We start from the raw sequence: 16,697 nt of genomic DNA, 5'->3' as shown, positions 1-16,697 counted from the left end.
TTGTGTGTCATGAACAGGATTTATCTACACTTACATCTCAGAACTCAACCGCCTCTTTTTTGTTAAATTTCTAAATTGTCCGGTCATGTATTAATATCTCTTTGTTTCTTTGGATTATTGGTTTGGGTAGATGATTTTTCTCGCAGCGTATATGAAGTTTCCAGTGTCTCAATGTCATGAATGGTCACATTGTTTTCAGGGATATTTTCACTAGGAAAATCAGTTACTGTTTCTTTCTTTTGGGATAGCATATGTATGTTCTTAAGGTTTCATTTTCTAACAAATTTGAAGAGATCTATTCTGGTCTGGTCATAGTACTTCTTCATTAAGGGACAGAAGGTCAATCCTTGGGTTAACAATTCTAGTTCCAACAGTCATCTTTCGTTGTGTTAACTTAGTTAATGTTGGGGTTGTCTTCCTTCATTTTCTTGCTCCCCTCTTGCTTCATGTTTTTCTTGTTGTTACCTTTTCATTGTGCAATTTCTTACTATCTTTAACTTCTCCAAATAGTTTATCTATATTTTTGTCTTCTGTATCTTTTGATGTGCAACATCCCTTTAGGGGCTTCTTCTGGATTTGTTTCAAGAGTCTAAACCTGCCTAAAAAAGTATCCAGGAAACCTACCACTGTAGTTTCAATTGGATCACTTCCTGAAGTGTCCGTGTCTGAGCTTTTTTCAGTATTTAGCCTGATGGTGTTGTTTTCTTGTGTCTTGAGGTTTCTATTCATCTGTGCTTCCCTTTGTAGTTATTCAAATCTGTTGGTATAAATAAACATCCTTCCTGTTAAATAATCCTGTCTCTTTCTAATGTATTCTAGCTATTTCTTCAGTTTTATCTCCTTTTCAAATTTTCAAAGATTCTATCTTTCATGTGATCTTGAATGTCACTCAGCATCTTTTGTTCAGTAGATTGTGCAAGTTGCTCCTCCAACTTTTTAATTTGTTGTCAAATCTTGTCCATATCACGCCACACATACTTGCTTTTATAGGGATGGGAGCTTCATAGAATGGTATGTATGTGTATATGTGAAGTCCTATCGATCAACATCAATGTATTTCTGTAAAGAGATGGCCTACCACTGTTTTCAAGGTCCTTTTTCATGTGCCCGTTCCCCCTTAGGTGCATTGATATTCTAATTTGCTTGTTCTGTAAATATTGCAGCTGCTGCCTCCCTGTGTGATTTCATACTAGACATAGCCACTGGATTCTCTACAGAAAATACACTCAGTTATAGGGACTCTAATACCTCCCTCTTTCATACTGTAGTTACTACCTTTATTGCTGTGGAGTTCAAACAGTCACATGCATGCTCGGCTGTTATGTAGATTCTTGATACAGCACACTTACCTGTGGGACTTAATGGTTCGTATATGATCTACCACCAAGCATAAACTTCACAGCTAACATCCATGAAGGTTACATGAGCCCTTTTGGGGAGCTGGCAACACGCGATAAGTGTTTGGTGATATTGTTAACTGCTGGCAGACTGAACAGCAGCAAAAGTTCTGTCAGTGGAAGACTCGTCAAATATCAGACCTGCAAGGATTGCACTTCTCATCACGGAATGATACAGAGGAAATTGGAAGACAGCAAGTACATGTGCCCAGGGTCAGCTCCTCCGCTACGGCAAAGGAGCATTGCCACCCCCACCCCCCCAGCAGCAGGAGATGCAAACCTTTAAAAACAATGTTTATTATCATTTTATTTTTAAAGGGGAAGGGCCATGGGGAGTGACGAGCACTGAGGGGGGTGCACAGAGCACTCCCTTCAGTGCCGAGCGTCTCGGACCGGCCAAACACACAAGCGTACAAAGGCTCTCTCCAACCTGGCACTGTGTTGCTGAGTTGGAGAGAGCAGGCCAAGGCTCCTAGTCTGCGTTGGAGCGCTGGGTGTTCCAGCCAATCATAATGTTGCTCTGAGCAGACTCATGATTGGTCACAGGGCAGTCTGGGAGCCTGTGTCTGGAGTGCGACAGAGCGCAGCGGTGAGGTTCAGGTAAGTTTTTAATTTATTTTTATTATTCCCTCTCCAGTTTGCACAGTTGCCAGCTGCGACTGCATGTGCCTGCCTTGTTGTACACTTACTATAATGTTTATTGTGTTTTGCAGACAAAAACTCCTGTTAGATCTCCTGAAAAGATTTTAGCAATAATTATTACAGTGGGATTCCTCTACCCCTTGGATTTGTCAGAGTGGGTAGTCCTTCCTCCAAAGGTAATCTTTGAGATTTCAATTGCCAAAATACATGGCTGCAGACTTAACACACTACAGTAAAAACCCACCCTTAAAGGCTTATTGGCTTTAACATATGTGTTTCATAGGAAAAAGATGAGGCCCATTGCATTTGTTCTGGCATCCAGAATAACTTTTACCATGAACCAATCAGTCCTATAGCCTTTGTCATTTGCTTATAATCACGTCGTACTCACACTTAATATGTTAAGCACAAGCTTTCCCACAAGTCAGCCATCAGGTAAAGAGTAATAAAACTAATTTGACACCAAAGTGGCTTGACACCAAAACTAAGAGAATTTACAGAAGTGCACATTTGTTAGCAATCATCATGCAAACACTTATAAAATTAAAAACATATACAAATTGCAAACGGCAAAACAATATACAACCCCTTTAAAGAGGCCCTAACAAGGATTATCACATTAAAAATCTTCTACCCCCATGGTTAGTCACAGAGGATGACAAACACCAAAATCTTTGTCAACTGGGGTAATCTATGAGTTTTCATGTAACAAAATACCTGTCAATAGTCTGAAACGCAGAGTGATAATAATTCACTGTTGAAAGTCTAATGGCTTTAACAAATTAAAAGGTTGGTGGAGAAACTTGCACTGTCTGCTAACCAAATTCATTTCCAAGCCTACTGGCTTTGTCATAACATTTTACACTAAAGAGATCTGAACTATGGCTTTGGCCATAACGTTTAGCATTAAACCTATCAGGCATCTTCCCTTTACCATTGGCATTTTACCATAAACGACTCAAGCCTACTTTATTGAATGTACGTTTTTCAACAAGGTAACCATAGGGCATATAGTCACAAAATTAGAAATGTAAACAACATTAGACTTGGCAAAGCAAAATACTAGGTCGCTTCAGGGGGCCTCCCAAGGATTATTGCATGGCAAATCTTCTAAAACCGTGGTTTGTCAAATAGGGTAACCAACACTAAAAACCTTCCCTATTATGCTATACTGTGAGATTCTATATAACAAAATACCTACCTGCATATTGTAATAGAATAATAACTGCTGGAAATGGCCTTTCTGCAGGTTCACCCCCAAACATTTTGCCTTCCTCCTTTTCTTTTTCTGACCTCACATTTTGCTGGCTTTAGGACTCTGCACACTTTACCACTGCTAATCAGTGTTAAAGTGTATATGCTCTCTCCCTAAAACATGGTAACATTGGCTCATACTCAATTGACATATTTAATTTACTTGTAAGTCCCTAGCAAAGAGCACTCACTACATGTGCCCAGGGCCTCAAAATTAAATACTACTAGTGGGCCTGCAGCACTGATTGTGCCACCCACATAAGTAGCCCCTTAACCATGCCTCAGGCCTGCCATTGCAAGGCATGTGTGTGCAGTGTCCCTGCCACTTCGACTTGGCATTTAAATGTACTTGATAAGCCTTAAACTCCCATTTTTCTAAAGATATGTCACCCCTAAGGTAGGCCCTAGGTAACCCATAGGGCAGGGTGCCATGTAGGTTAAAGGCAGGACATATACCTGTGTAGTTTATATGTCCTGGTAGTGTAGAACTCCTAAATTCATTTTACACTGCTGTGAGGCCTGCTTCTTTCATAAGCTAACAGTAGGGCTACCCTCATATACCGCTTGAGTGGTAGATTCTGATCTGAAAGGAGTAGCAAGGTCACATTTAGTATGGCCAGAATGGTAATACAAAATCCTGCTGACTGGTGAAGTTGGATTTAATATTACTATTTTAGAAATGCCACTTTTAGAAAGTGAGCATTTCTCTGCACTTAAATCTTTCAGTGCCTCACAATCCACGTCTGGCTAGGTTAGTTGACAGAGCCCTTGTGCATTTCACTCAGACAACCCCAAACACAGGATGCTCAGTCACACCTGCACACATCTGCATACTGAATGGGTCTTCCTGGGCTGGGAGGGTGGAGGGCCTGACACTTACATGTCAAAGAAGAGTGGCCTGCCTTCCCACAATGGACTGCCAAACCCCCTACTGGGAACCTGTCAGACAGGATTGAACTCAAAGGGGACCTTGTGCACTTCTAAGCCACTCTTTGAAGTCTCCCCCACTTCAAGGGCGCATTTAGGTATTTAAACAGGGCCTCTGACCCTACCAACTCAGACACTTCTGAACAAGATCCACTGGTGAAGAAACTCTGAACCAGAACCTGCAACCTGCCAAGAGGAACTGCCTGGCTGCCCAAAGGACTCACCTGACTGCTTTTCAGCAAAGGATTGCTGCCCTGCTGTTGCCCTGCTGCCTAGCTGCCCTCTGGAGCTGCTGAGAAGTGCTCTCCAAGGGCTTGGATAGGGCTTGGCTCCTGTTCCTTGAAGTCTCAGGGCCATAAAGACATCCTGCAAAGAACTCCTTGTGCGCCGAAAATCCAATACACAGACTGCCAGAAACGAAGCACAGCCCGCATCATGGTGAGAAAATCACTGCACGCTGAACCGGAACTATGCAGCCCAGCTCCCCGACAGGAAATCAACACAGCACCAGCGACCGGAACTTTGACGCACAGCCCACTGGATCGATGCATAGCCGAGCCGGAACAATGCAGCCCAACTTCCTGCGAGAAGAATCGACGCAGCACCTGCCGTGCAACAGAAATTTCTCTGCATTGCCCACCGGATCAACGCAGCTCCTGTGTCTTCGTCCTGCATGCCCAGGATTTCTCTGCATCATCCCCGAGGCATCTAAATACCCCGCAACCCAAAAGACTTCGCACCGGAAATCTACGCAAGGCCCTGACTTCGTGGAAAAATATTGACGCATCGTCTGTGTGCGCCCGGAGCTTGTTTTACAGCAATGCCTCAATTTGGACAGTCTGTAGCAATGTTATGGCTGCTAAACAAATCACCAGGAACGTCTCCTCCATAAGGGCTAAGGAGTGTTGTTCCCATCTAGCAGAGGCAGCGGCAAACTTTTTTCCAAATAATGATCATAAACTGTATTTATGATCATTTTTTGGGGAAAGGGGCGGGGTCACGGGGGTAACGAGCAATGAGAGGGAGTGCACAGCACTCCCTTTCAGAGCGCATGTGTGTTTGGCCGGCTGTCGCAGTTGCTGGACTGGAGAGAGCCTGTACCCAGTCTGCCTAGGAGCGCTCTGGCTGGGCACTCCCAGCCAATCCTAACACTGCTCTAAGCAGTGTCAGGATTGGCGCTGTGCAGGCGGCAACTAGGAAATGGAGGAGTGGAGCAGCATGTGGTGGTAAGGTGTTTTTAAATTATTTTTTATTACATTTGATTCTCCCCCCACCACGTGTGCACCGCCCCTTCTGCTTAGCGCGAGCCGCAACTGTAAATCACTCTACAATTTCCGCATAAGTGACGATTCTTAGCACAATCACATCAGTCACAAAGGACCCACCATTGTTAGCTCCTTGTAATGTTTAAAAAGAGCAGTCCTTTCGGAGAGAGAATGCACACTGCTGTAGCATGGATGGATGAAACTGCACTGTGACCTTTCAAGGTTATTTGGATCCTCTGCCTTCTTGTCAAAATGGGCGTTTCAAATATCTCGGCAAATGGAAACTCCTCCATTACAAGAAATGTGTGTGTCTCTTAAAGGAAACACGTCTTTCTCAGGGCAGGCTGTAAGATGGTGAACACAGAGGGCTCTCTGGATAGTCGGCGGTAGAAAGCATGGAAAAAGGACTGCTCTGTGCCTGCGCAGATTCATTTAGGAAATTCCAGTTTGTACATGCGGTGTGTGCCTGATGTTGTGTAAAGCACAATGCAGTGTGCCTCTCTGCACACACTATGTTCATTGTGGTGTCCACTAGGGGCTGTTTTGAGCATTACTGTCTAATGCCAAAAGTTTATTTCAGATAACAGTTTCTCTTGGGTTCATACAATAATTGTATATGTTTTGTTGATCTCTCCTTATTGCAGTTATGACCATGATTCAGGGCAACTTAACATCCTTAATACTCTAAGACTGTTTGAACATTCTTGATATGTTTGGGTGACCCTTTTAGCTTATTTCTCTTGTTACTCCTCTTTGGCTTTCTTGTGGGTTTTTTGGGGGAATTGTGTTAGCCAGCCAGCAACTCTGATGGTGTGGTGGTGAAAGTAGTATTCAATTGAAATTAGCATGGCAGATTTAAATTAAGATGCTAAATGGCAACATTTTCATTTTTTCCTGCAGACAAAAGAAAAAGGTTAATGGAAGTGCTTTAGTTATATGCAGGGCCACTGCAATTATGTGGCAGGAAAAGACCAAATTATGAGGCAGGGTTGACCAATTTATGTGGCAAGAAAAGTCCATTTATAAATTCACAACACCCACAGCTCTAACTCAAGCAAATGGAAGACCCATTACATTGCAAATGCTTGTTTCTTTTGTCTCTAATTGAGCTCAAGCTTGTGGCAGCGATGGCGCTTTGTTTTCTTTTGTCTCTTCTTCACGCCCATGCTCGTGGTGGCCCTGCTGCTTTGAAGTTTTATACAGCGCAAACTTGTTTACTGACTATCTTAACAACTGGCGAGGTTTCTTGTTCATACATAACAAATGTTAGTGAATATTTTCCATAACAGACCGGACGAAATTGGGGACTCAAAGCCACCCTGGTACCTATGCCTCTTTGTTTCTTTTTGAAAATCAGTATCCATAAAACACCAGAACTGCGGGAACAAGAAACAAAAGTGTCTATGGCTGCCACGACAGTAACAACTCAGGCATAACTGGACAAATACTTCAAAACACCTTAGGTTCCATGACCAACATCCCTTTAAAGTCAAATGTAAAGCTTCTAAACCATCATGGGTGGCAATGATTTAATAACTCATGGTCAGCTGTGAGCTTCTGAAGATGACTTGCACAGATGTAATGTGGCAAGGAATGTGACGTTGCCCTTCTACATAATGGCACGAGTCTATGCAGTATCGGTCTAGTTAGTGTTAAGTTGTGCAAGATTTTCAAACCCGAAAACATGACTGTTTCTGTTGACTTGTGAAAATAAAGATAACTCACATCGCAGATGCTGCATTATATCCAAATCTCAAATCTGGGCAGTTTCAGTGGCAAATTATGAGACCTCACATAAATGTCCACAAGGTGTGGGATATGTTGGACAGAATGGAGGTAGGCGTGCTGATGACCCTTTGAAACCAGTTGACAGCAACATTTTGTGATCATATTTTAATATTTCCCTGCTAAAGCATACGTATTAATAGTTTAAGAGGGAGTTGAACTGCACAGCCTTGCTTACAACCATCAAACTGGCTCCAATCTTAGACCTGATAAGCAAACATCAGAGAAAGTATCCTACCTAGCCTGAGTGCCAGAGTTTTGAAACCGTTTGAATGTTCTACAATTTACTCCTCTGTTGATGATAACCTCCACTTAAAACCTAATTTACAGTGGAAGCCAATCCGAGGATTCACCATAGTGTGCATCTTGTCGGTCCTTCTAAGACACAATCAGGCGATCAGGCACCTTCATATATCTGAGAAAAAGGGTTCCTTGCAGGTGCAGCAACAATTATAGCATAACATTTGTTTTTCTGTCTAATAATTTGACCATCAGCAATTCTGGAGAGTGCTCCTAACAGTACTCATAAGCACCTACATCTAGACAATGGTTAATCTACTGTGGAATGTTTAAAAGGTATTTTTTTTAATATTTTTGGTTAAAAAAATGAATATTGTCTTAAGTGAAATTGTGATGGTCTCTATAAGGGATAACTGTTTCACCTCCCCTAGATCACAAATTGCTCATATTCACATGTACCCGAGAGTAAACTTCACTTTCTTTTTCCCGTTTCCATATCTGTGACCAACATATGCCAACGACCATGCTTAACTACATCAGTTGTGCCCATGTTATCGTTTTAACTAGGTGCGTTGAAGTAGCCTTATGACATGCTCACTGTGTGTTTAAAACAAAATGAAAAAATATTTTATCATGCCGAAAGGCACGTACAACTAAAACAAATGATGGTAGTACATTATGAAACCAGTGCACAAGGGACTAGAAAGGCGTGCCCAGTACTGTGTCAGATTCGAAAGTGGCGTAAGAATTGCATGAGGAAAAGTAACATGTTGTTGCTACTGTACAAAAGCACATGGCCTACCTAAGACCCTTCTCTCCGTGCCCACTTGGGGCTGAAGATATGGAAGTGAGCTACCTTAAAAGAGGAGGAGAAAGCTAGATGGGGAGGGGAGTATGATGAACGAAGAATGAGATGTGTGCATGGAGTGCTGTTTCCACAAACAGACCGAGAGATGAGGTATCATGAGTATCTAACTTTAGACATCTACTGGGTGGGGATGCTGGTGCAGCAAAGGCATTTGGTGAGGTCGTGACAGGAGAAAACTGCAGGGAACATGAGTTGAAAGAAGTTCGCAGGCTTTAAGATGCAGAATGATTAGGAGAGCAACCCGAGCATGTCAATAGTAAAATATAGTACGCTATATACTTTTCTCGGGGTGACTTTAATGATTCACTTTTTACTTGTTTTTACGAAGTGGTAGTAACCTTACATGAGAGGAACAATGCAATACCTGTTAATAAAAATTTGTGAACATTTGTGATTGTAAAATATTTGTTCGGTGTGATTGAAAACATCATGGACATATTTTGTTGTGACCGGCTGTGGCTGTTGCCACTTAGGAGTTTGGTTTCCTACTCATTCTTTCCATTAGTTACTTAGGAATTTGGTTCCCTACTCATTCTTTCCACTAGTTTACTTTTTGTCCTCATCACTTAATTGTTTTAAAGGGATTGCGGTTTGTAATCTTTTTTTTCCGTTTGTTTTTATTTTTTTGGTGCTGTTTTGTTTTAGGCTTGCTAGCCCTTTAGTTATATGCAGGGCCACTGGAATTATGTGGCAAGAAAAGTCAAGGTATGCATTTACAAACGCAATAGCTCTAACTCAAGCAAATGCAAGACTAATTGCAGCTTAGGTATAGTAGTTCTTACCTGTCCCAAGGTTAAACATCTGTGTGGGGGGTAGGTTTTGGGGGAGTTGAAGAGCTGAAAGCTGCTCTGAGGAATCTCTGTAGTGCACCCAGGATATACAAAGGTAACATTTCCCTCTCAATATTTGCTTCACCATGATGGTGCAGATTTTCCTTTGTATGACAAAATTGAGGGTAATGCCGTTGCAGTTGGTGTACATATGAAGTACGTATGAGTGTGAAAACCAGTATGGTTTTCTTCATAGTACTACAACCCTCCCCAACAAAGAGATTTTGATGATAGAACTCTGTATCCTAAGAACTCGTCACTATAGTTTAGAAAGATTAGTTCATTTGATTGCCCCCTCATTCCAATAAAATGTTGCTTAATATGTTTCATGCTAGTTGTCGATGGATTTGCGTTACCAGACAGTCTGTTAAAGTTGGTTTGTTTTACTTTCTGTTTGACTTCACGTGCCCTCATACCAAGTCTTAACCAACTTCCACAAGGTATAGCCAGGGATACCTGGTTTTCATTTTCTTACATATTATTTTATTAATGGCACTTTCATATTTAATTCGGTGGTGTCCTTATGAGGATTTTTTTGTCTTCTTTGGACTGGAGTTATCCTGTTTCAGTATTTTACTCAAAGGTACTAAGATTTTAGGAAATTTGGCAGAATATCACAAACTGTTAGTTACTTGCATTCAAAAGATGCATTAACCAATCAATCATAAATTCTATAGAGTACTAAAGACCAGAAAATGACATCAAATCACGGGAACAAAACTCTTAATATTGTAGTCTTTAAGGTCACAAATATAAGAAAGTGTTCCCATATTTCCTCTGTGTTGTAGCAGTTGCACTGGCTACCAATCAAGACTTGAGAGGTGTACAAATCCTCAGAGTTCTCAGAGCTGTCTAACAAAGGTTTCTAATTTTTAAGCCACAAAGGTGTCTTGGTACACCCCAATAGTGCTCTTTGTTTCTCTGACCAAATATTGATCACTCCCCCTATATCCATAATGATCACTTCTTAAGACAAAGCTTTCTCAGTCGTGGATACTAAAGCCCGGAATTCCTTACTACGTCTTCGTCTTTGTTCAAAATCTGCCCTACTTCACTTCAGAAGAACTTTAAAATCTTTCTTATTCAATAACATCTCATTGTGAGTCATTTGTAAAATTTCTCATGGACTAGACCCAAGAAACTTTGGTATATGTATATTTTATATTTAACCTTCCATAGGCCATGAGCTCATCAACACATCACTAAATCTCTTGCAATATATTTCGCACCTCACATACGACAACATGAATACATTTATAAAGTATAGTTGTGGCTATACAGATGTCAAATTTATGTGCCCTTACTGTTTCTTTGCAAGAGATTCTTAAGGTTAGTGATTATATTGTGCATGTTGCTGCATATGCCGATGTTAGTTTGTGAAAGATATTTTTTATTGCAGTGGAACACTACTCCACGGCGTCTGAGTGAGAATTGCACTTTATAAATTATTTCAATACAAACAAAATAAACTCAAAAATCCTACATCCATGTACATTAGTGTATTTCCTAAAAAAAACTTACCTCAAATAAACTAATGCATTACATTGCCCTCTTCTTCACCTATCCATCATTTGATTTTAGGTATCTCCTTTCAGGTATTGCAATTCTGATTGTTTTCTTCAAAAACGATATATTTTGTGGTGCTAGCAGTTCTGCACCTTTAATTCCAGGCAGAGTGCTCAGGCCTCATTAGGAGCATATCGCGACCCAGACAGGAGAAGTCCGATTTTAAAAACACTTTTTAGCTGCCCCCTCTTGAAGTTGCCTTTCTTTGACTGGACGCCAGTTGGGGGGAAAAAAAGTCCTCTGATTTGTTTTTATTTAAATCTCCCTCTTTTTGGTTTCAAAGTGTTGGCATGTATATAAGAGTGACGTGGATTTTCCCTTAATCCCCCTGCCTCCAAGTTACCAATAGTAGTGATAATGCTAATTCCATGGATAAGGGAAACTACTGCAAGAACAGGAAATTTACCCTTTTGATACTCTCAGAAACAAAGAATTAACAGGGGAGCTTGTAATTCTGCACTGATTCTCAAAGTAATTCTTCATTTTACAACAGAGATGAGCCTAGAAATTTCACACGCTTGGAGCAGGCAAAATACCTGGGTGAAACTACCACGTGCATGGTAAATCTGCAGATCTCTTAGTTCTTGAAATTCCTGATATTGGGATCATTAGAATTACAAGGCATTTAAGATAAGGTATACTGGGGCATATTTGTACTCTGTTTGCGCCGGATTTGCGTAATTTTTTTAACGCAAATTCAGCGCAAACTTAACTCCATATTTATATTTTGATGCTAGACATGTCTAGCGCCAAAATATTGGAGATAAAGTCATTTTTTGCCTGCGGAAAACTACCTTCCGTCAATAAGATGCAAGGTAGGCATTCCCATGCAAAAAATGACTCACAGGCCTTAGCGCCTTAAGTATCCACCGTGCAAAAATCACACACGGGAGGAGGAGGGCCTTAAATAATGGCGCTAAGCCTGCTTAGCGCCATTATTTAACGCCTGGGTCAGGGCAGGCGTTAGGGACCTGTGGGCCTTTTTCATGGTCAGAGACCATGGAAACAGCCCACAGGTGCCCTTCCTTGACCCCAGGGACAACCCCACCCACCCGCACCCACACCTGGAGGACACCTAAGTATGGGGGAACCCATCCCAGGTAAGTCCAGGTAAGTCTTTTTATTTTTTTTGCAAAGTACCATAGGGGGACCTAACTTGTGCCCCACTACATGGCACTGTGCCCAATGGCCATGCCCAGGGGACTTAAATCCCCTGGGCATGGCCATTGTGCTGGGGGGCATGACTTCTGTATTTACTTAGACAGAAGTCATGTCCATGGGGGTTGTGCATGGAAATAATTACGCTAATCAGGTTAGATTAATTTTTTTGACTCTAATCTGACTAGCGTCATTCTTTCAGGCACAAACCTCCCCGCCTCCCCCCACCCGGTTAGCGTCAATAATTTTTGATACTAACTGGGCCTTACCGCTGGCTAGCATCATAGCATAAATATGATGCCCGGCTGGCGTCCAGGAATTGTGCTAGTCGGCTATATGCTTTTTGACACAAGCCGGCGCTAATGCAGGTTTCCCTTAAAATGTATAAATCAGGGCCTCAATATTTCCTCAACTGTGGCCTTAAGGTTCGAAAAGTTGGATGTTTCCATCTGATTCTAATGCATTTTCCTTGTAGGGGGTGCCTCGATAGAAACGTTCTGTACTTTGACTGTACAGGTCTCACTTTTGGAGGGGGCTTTTAGAACCTATTATAAATTCTTATTTTTCTCCAAGAGCGCTACAATGCCACGACAATACATTCTTGTAGGGCCCAGAAAAATAAAATAATCCTATATTAATAAGTACAATAAGCATGTCTGACTGCCTGTGGGTGAGGAGGAAAAGGAAGGACTGTCTGCACCAGGAATATTTATGAAGAATCTGATAAAACCTTTTAGATCACAACATGGTTTATAAAACATAATGGTTAAAATAGCAAATATTATACTGGCACTTCTGTAGGAAAACCAATGAATTTTTCCTTTTTCTGTTGTCTGCCACTGTATCTGGGGGCACATCCTGTACCTATGAGAGAAAAGTGTGCTACTCCCTCGGGTCTGTTGATATAGAGTAGTGAGCTGATGATCCCTCAACCCATGCAGCCCAGGTAGTGATTCTTGCTGCCATTGCTCAGTATGGCTGGCCCAGCCCCCTGTGTCCCTAAACCAGTGCTTGAAAAGGATGGCAGGAAGTGCAGGTACTCACTATCCTAGAGTGCCTGTACTAAGAAGTGCAGGTTCTGCTCCATTGATAGTAATGTATCTGTGCCCAAACGTGCTGGCACTCTCTCCATCAAATAGAATACAACTATGTACTCACACGTACACTTAAAACACTGCAATTGCATACAACTTTTGAAAATATCTGTGAAAGGTTATTACACTGAAGCCTATTCCTGGCAGTGAATATCGACTTATATCCAGAGATGAACTTATGCAGGTGATTGCCACCGACACCCATTTTTGGGCACGGGGGCTTACGTTTTCTCCTCGAACTTTGAGTCAATGTAAAAGAGAAAAAGGGAGAAAAAGCAGACCGAAGAAGAAATTTAAACAAATGTGAAAACAGTGACAAATGAAGAAAGAGGAACGTAAAAGAATGTACCAGGGTGAAATAAGAGACAGGATGTGTGCAGTGGTAGAAGAAAGATGCATAAAGTGGAATCAATACTAGGCAGCCTTGGAATTCAACATTACAGGCATTTGGAAGCACCGGCGACGGGCTGCTAAGAAAACATTTGGACCTCTTCACTTATTTTAAGGCATGCTCGTGTTACCAACCTAATGTTATGGTAAAGTACCAGATTGATCACATATTAATTGCATTGCTGACAGCACGCTGCGATTTTATAATGATTTTTTTATTAAATACTTGTTGTCAGTTACCTCAGAGTTGAGGCAGAGATTGCTCTACAAAGAGAAGTCACATTTTATTTAAAAACCCTTCAGTGCCTTTATTCCATGAAAATTGCAAATCAATCCACGCTGCCTAGCAGTACGAACTTCATCTTGGACAGACGTTTTGTCGAGTCAAAATTACAAAGCAGATAGTTCCCCATGACTGCGAGCGTCATTTTCAAGGTCTTAGCCCAGGGAAATATGAAACTCTCAGCAGTCCCTTGCTGTTCCTCTGATGGGAGGCACCACCTTCGGAAGAGATATGGTGGAACACTAAAGAGCTCCCGAGCCTGCAGATACAGCACGTAGATGTGCACCGTCATTGGGGGATTAGCACTTACAAATCTGGAAAATGAAGTGCGCAATCCGTTGTGTCACCTTGTCCTCTCATCTTTGATCCAACAGAATAGTAAATGTTATGTCGTTTCCTTACATTCCTCAACCGTAAGTTTTAGAGCCCCCTGCTGATGCAGAGTTTTCAGGGCGTTAAACTCCAGAGGCATTGCATGTGGGCTGGCATGGGACGTATATCCGTACTTCAGGCTGTCGTAGTAGTGGTACTTGACAAATTTTTGATTTTGGTCTCTTGGAAAGGGCCAAAACCCATACAAGTGGATTCTGTTGCAGAAGCGTGTTGCCAAGGTGTACATGAGCAGTCCGGTGGTTGGTCTTTTGATGTGGACTTTGTTAGTCAACCAATACCTGCAGGGGAATGAAAAGAAGTGTTATTCGTTCAGCACGCAGAGACACACAGACACTAACCATCTTACATGCCTGCCTTCTTTAGTGAACCATGCTGATAATCAGAGTTCGAGAGATTAACAAAACCCCTTTATTTGTAGACTGAATGGCTACAGCTTCCATTTCACTGCCTGACCACTGCATTGTGCATGACAGCATGGAGTGATGCTAAGCTCCATGCTCTGCTTTCATGGTATTATTTCTAACTCACAGTAAGTAATGACATAATGTCATATAAATGTCATGGTCCGAGAAATGATAGCATCAAAGTGAAGAGAGTTAACAAGAAACTTGTAAGTTTGTCTTTGAACCTGTGCAGTCAGATAACAGATTAAATTGGATTAGATTTGCTTTCTGCAGACCATACTCTGATAGCAGTCACCAAAGCATCATGATGGAAAGCCCAAGTACAGAGTGCAAAGATACCCTCACTGGTAATTAAGGACGGCATCTGGAAGTCAAGGGGTGAGAGATTAACTTAAGCCAATTTACAGCTGAATAATCAATGAAAGGAAAGACATCAGGCTTTGCGTCTACATTGAAAGTGATATCTCAATTTATGGAAACAAGATTCCTGCGAAGTTATTGTTCTCGATCTGTAATTACGATAGAAGGAAAGATGCCCTGTCATTACATATCATCCTCGTTGTTCTGCCAACTCATCCATTTAGTGGAACTGCTGTCATCGCTCATTTACGGAAAGTTATTTTAAATTGGCTTGACTATACCTAGCACTAATTTTTATTGTGTGGTTTTGACCTTGTAAAAGGTGCAATCAAGCCACTAATCCATTATGGTCCGGTGTCTCCATGTCCAGCGATCTCTTTCGAATAGCAAAAAAGGAGGGGTGTGAAAGGAGTGTCTTTCTCTTGTTTGTGATTTGGAAGCAATGTATCAATGGTTTGTGGATGCCTCTGGACTCATAAACCATTGATAAGTTGCCGACACAGAACTGGGGATGATATCTCATTCGCAAATGGAACGGAATCCCTGTGAGATACCTTCTGCATTGTGAATTGCCTTGGTAGGCACAGACAAGGATCGAAGGGATCACTGCATGCTCACCCCATTGTTTTATTGCTCAGCAACTCGTGTTTTAAACTAGCACGAGTTTTGTTATTGACACAGGCTGCATTAAAACATAATTCCCAAGGAGAGATTTTGAACAAAGGGGTAAAATTCTGCAGCCCGACAGAAGCCTCCATCAATGTGTTCGTAGCCATTCTCAAGGGGGTCTAAATTGTCTCTTGTGTCACTAATGTTGATGAGGCAGAAGATTTTGGAACCTCTTGTTTATGTCTATTGTACTAATTTGTTCATTCGGTGGTTGCAAAATTAATATATTTAAAACACGGGTCGGTGCACAATTTGTGCAAGCTAGTTTGTGAGCTGCCTTTAGTAGTTCAGACACTATGGCCCTCATTATGAGTTTGGCAGATGGCAAAGTCGCCCACCTAACTCATACCGCCGAGAGACCGCCTGTGTGGTCCAAAACACTGCCAGCCCTATTTGGAGTTCACGGCAGGGCCGGCGGGTGGAAAAAGCAGGGCTGGCGGGCGGAAACAGCAGGGCCATATCATTGCAGCCGGCTCGCAAAGTGGTGGTGCGGCGGGTGCAGCAGCACCCATCACGCATTCCACTGCCCGTAATTCGGGCAGTGGAATGCGCGACGGGGCTGTGCATGGGGGCCCCTGCACTGCCCATGCCAAGTTCATAGGCAGTGTCGGGTCCCCCAGGGGGCCCCAAAGCCCCAATTCCGCCAGCCTTTCTATGGCGTTGGAACCATCATGAAAAGGCTGGTGGTATGGGGACTCATAATCCGGTGGGCAGTGCTGCTTGCAGGGCTGCCCTGGCAGATAACAACCGCCGGGACCGCCGGGCTGCCGGAAACTTGGCGGTGTCAGAGGTCTGACCGTTGCGGCTTTGCCACAGCCCTAATGTGGCGGTCCGACCGCCACGACTGCAGCGGTCCGACCGCCACTGCGAGTCTGGCGGTCTCAAGACTGCCAGACTCAAAAAGAAAGCCTATGTGCCACAGCAAGCCAGCTATTGTTTTCTGTCACAGTTCAATGAGGCAGTGGCCTTTAAACCTGATCAAGCTGAGATCCACTCATGTGAAGTAGTCTTAAAGACTGCACAGCAAGACAATATAGCACGTCATAAAGATTAAAAGAATAGTTAAATATTGAGACCATGCTAAAGGGGTGTTGTAGCGTGGGCTTGTCTGTAGTTACAAACAATAAATGTAAACAAAAAATAATAATCAATGATTTCAGTTGATTACAGTT

At 42.3% G+C, this 16,697-nt stretch overlaps 1 protein-coding gene across 1 annotated transcript in view; it reads right to left on the bottom strand.

Moving 5' to 3' along the window:
• Positions 1-13,610: 13,610 nt before the first annotated feature.
• ST8SIA2 (ST8 alpha-N-acetyl-neuraminide alpha-2,8-sialyltransferase 2) overlaps positions 13,611-16,697 on the bottom strand; it is a 355,862-nt gene continuing 352,775 nt past the window's right edge. The window contains exon 6 of the mRNA XM_069222746.1: positions 13,611-14,370. Coding sequence (XP_069078847.1) covers positions 14,085-14,370 — 286 coding nt within the window. The 3' untranslated portion in view covers positions 13,611-14,084. The remainder of the gene's footprint in view (positions 14,371-16,697) is intronic.

Source organism: Pleurodeles waltl, chromosome 3_1 (genome assembly GCF_031143425.1).
Source record: "Pleurodeles waltl isolate 20211129_DDA chromosome 3_1, aPleWal1.hap1.20221129, whole genome shotgun sequence".
Taxonomy (NCBI): Eukaryota; Metazoa; Chordata; class Amphibia; order Caudata; family Salamandridae; genus Pleurodeles; species Pleurodeles waltl.
Note: the sequence above shows the minus strand (reverse complement) of the source record. Positions and strands in the feature narration are given on the sequence as shown.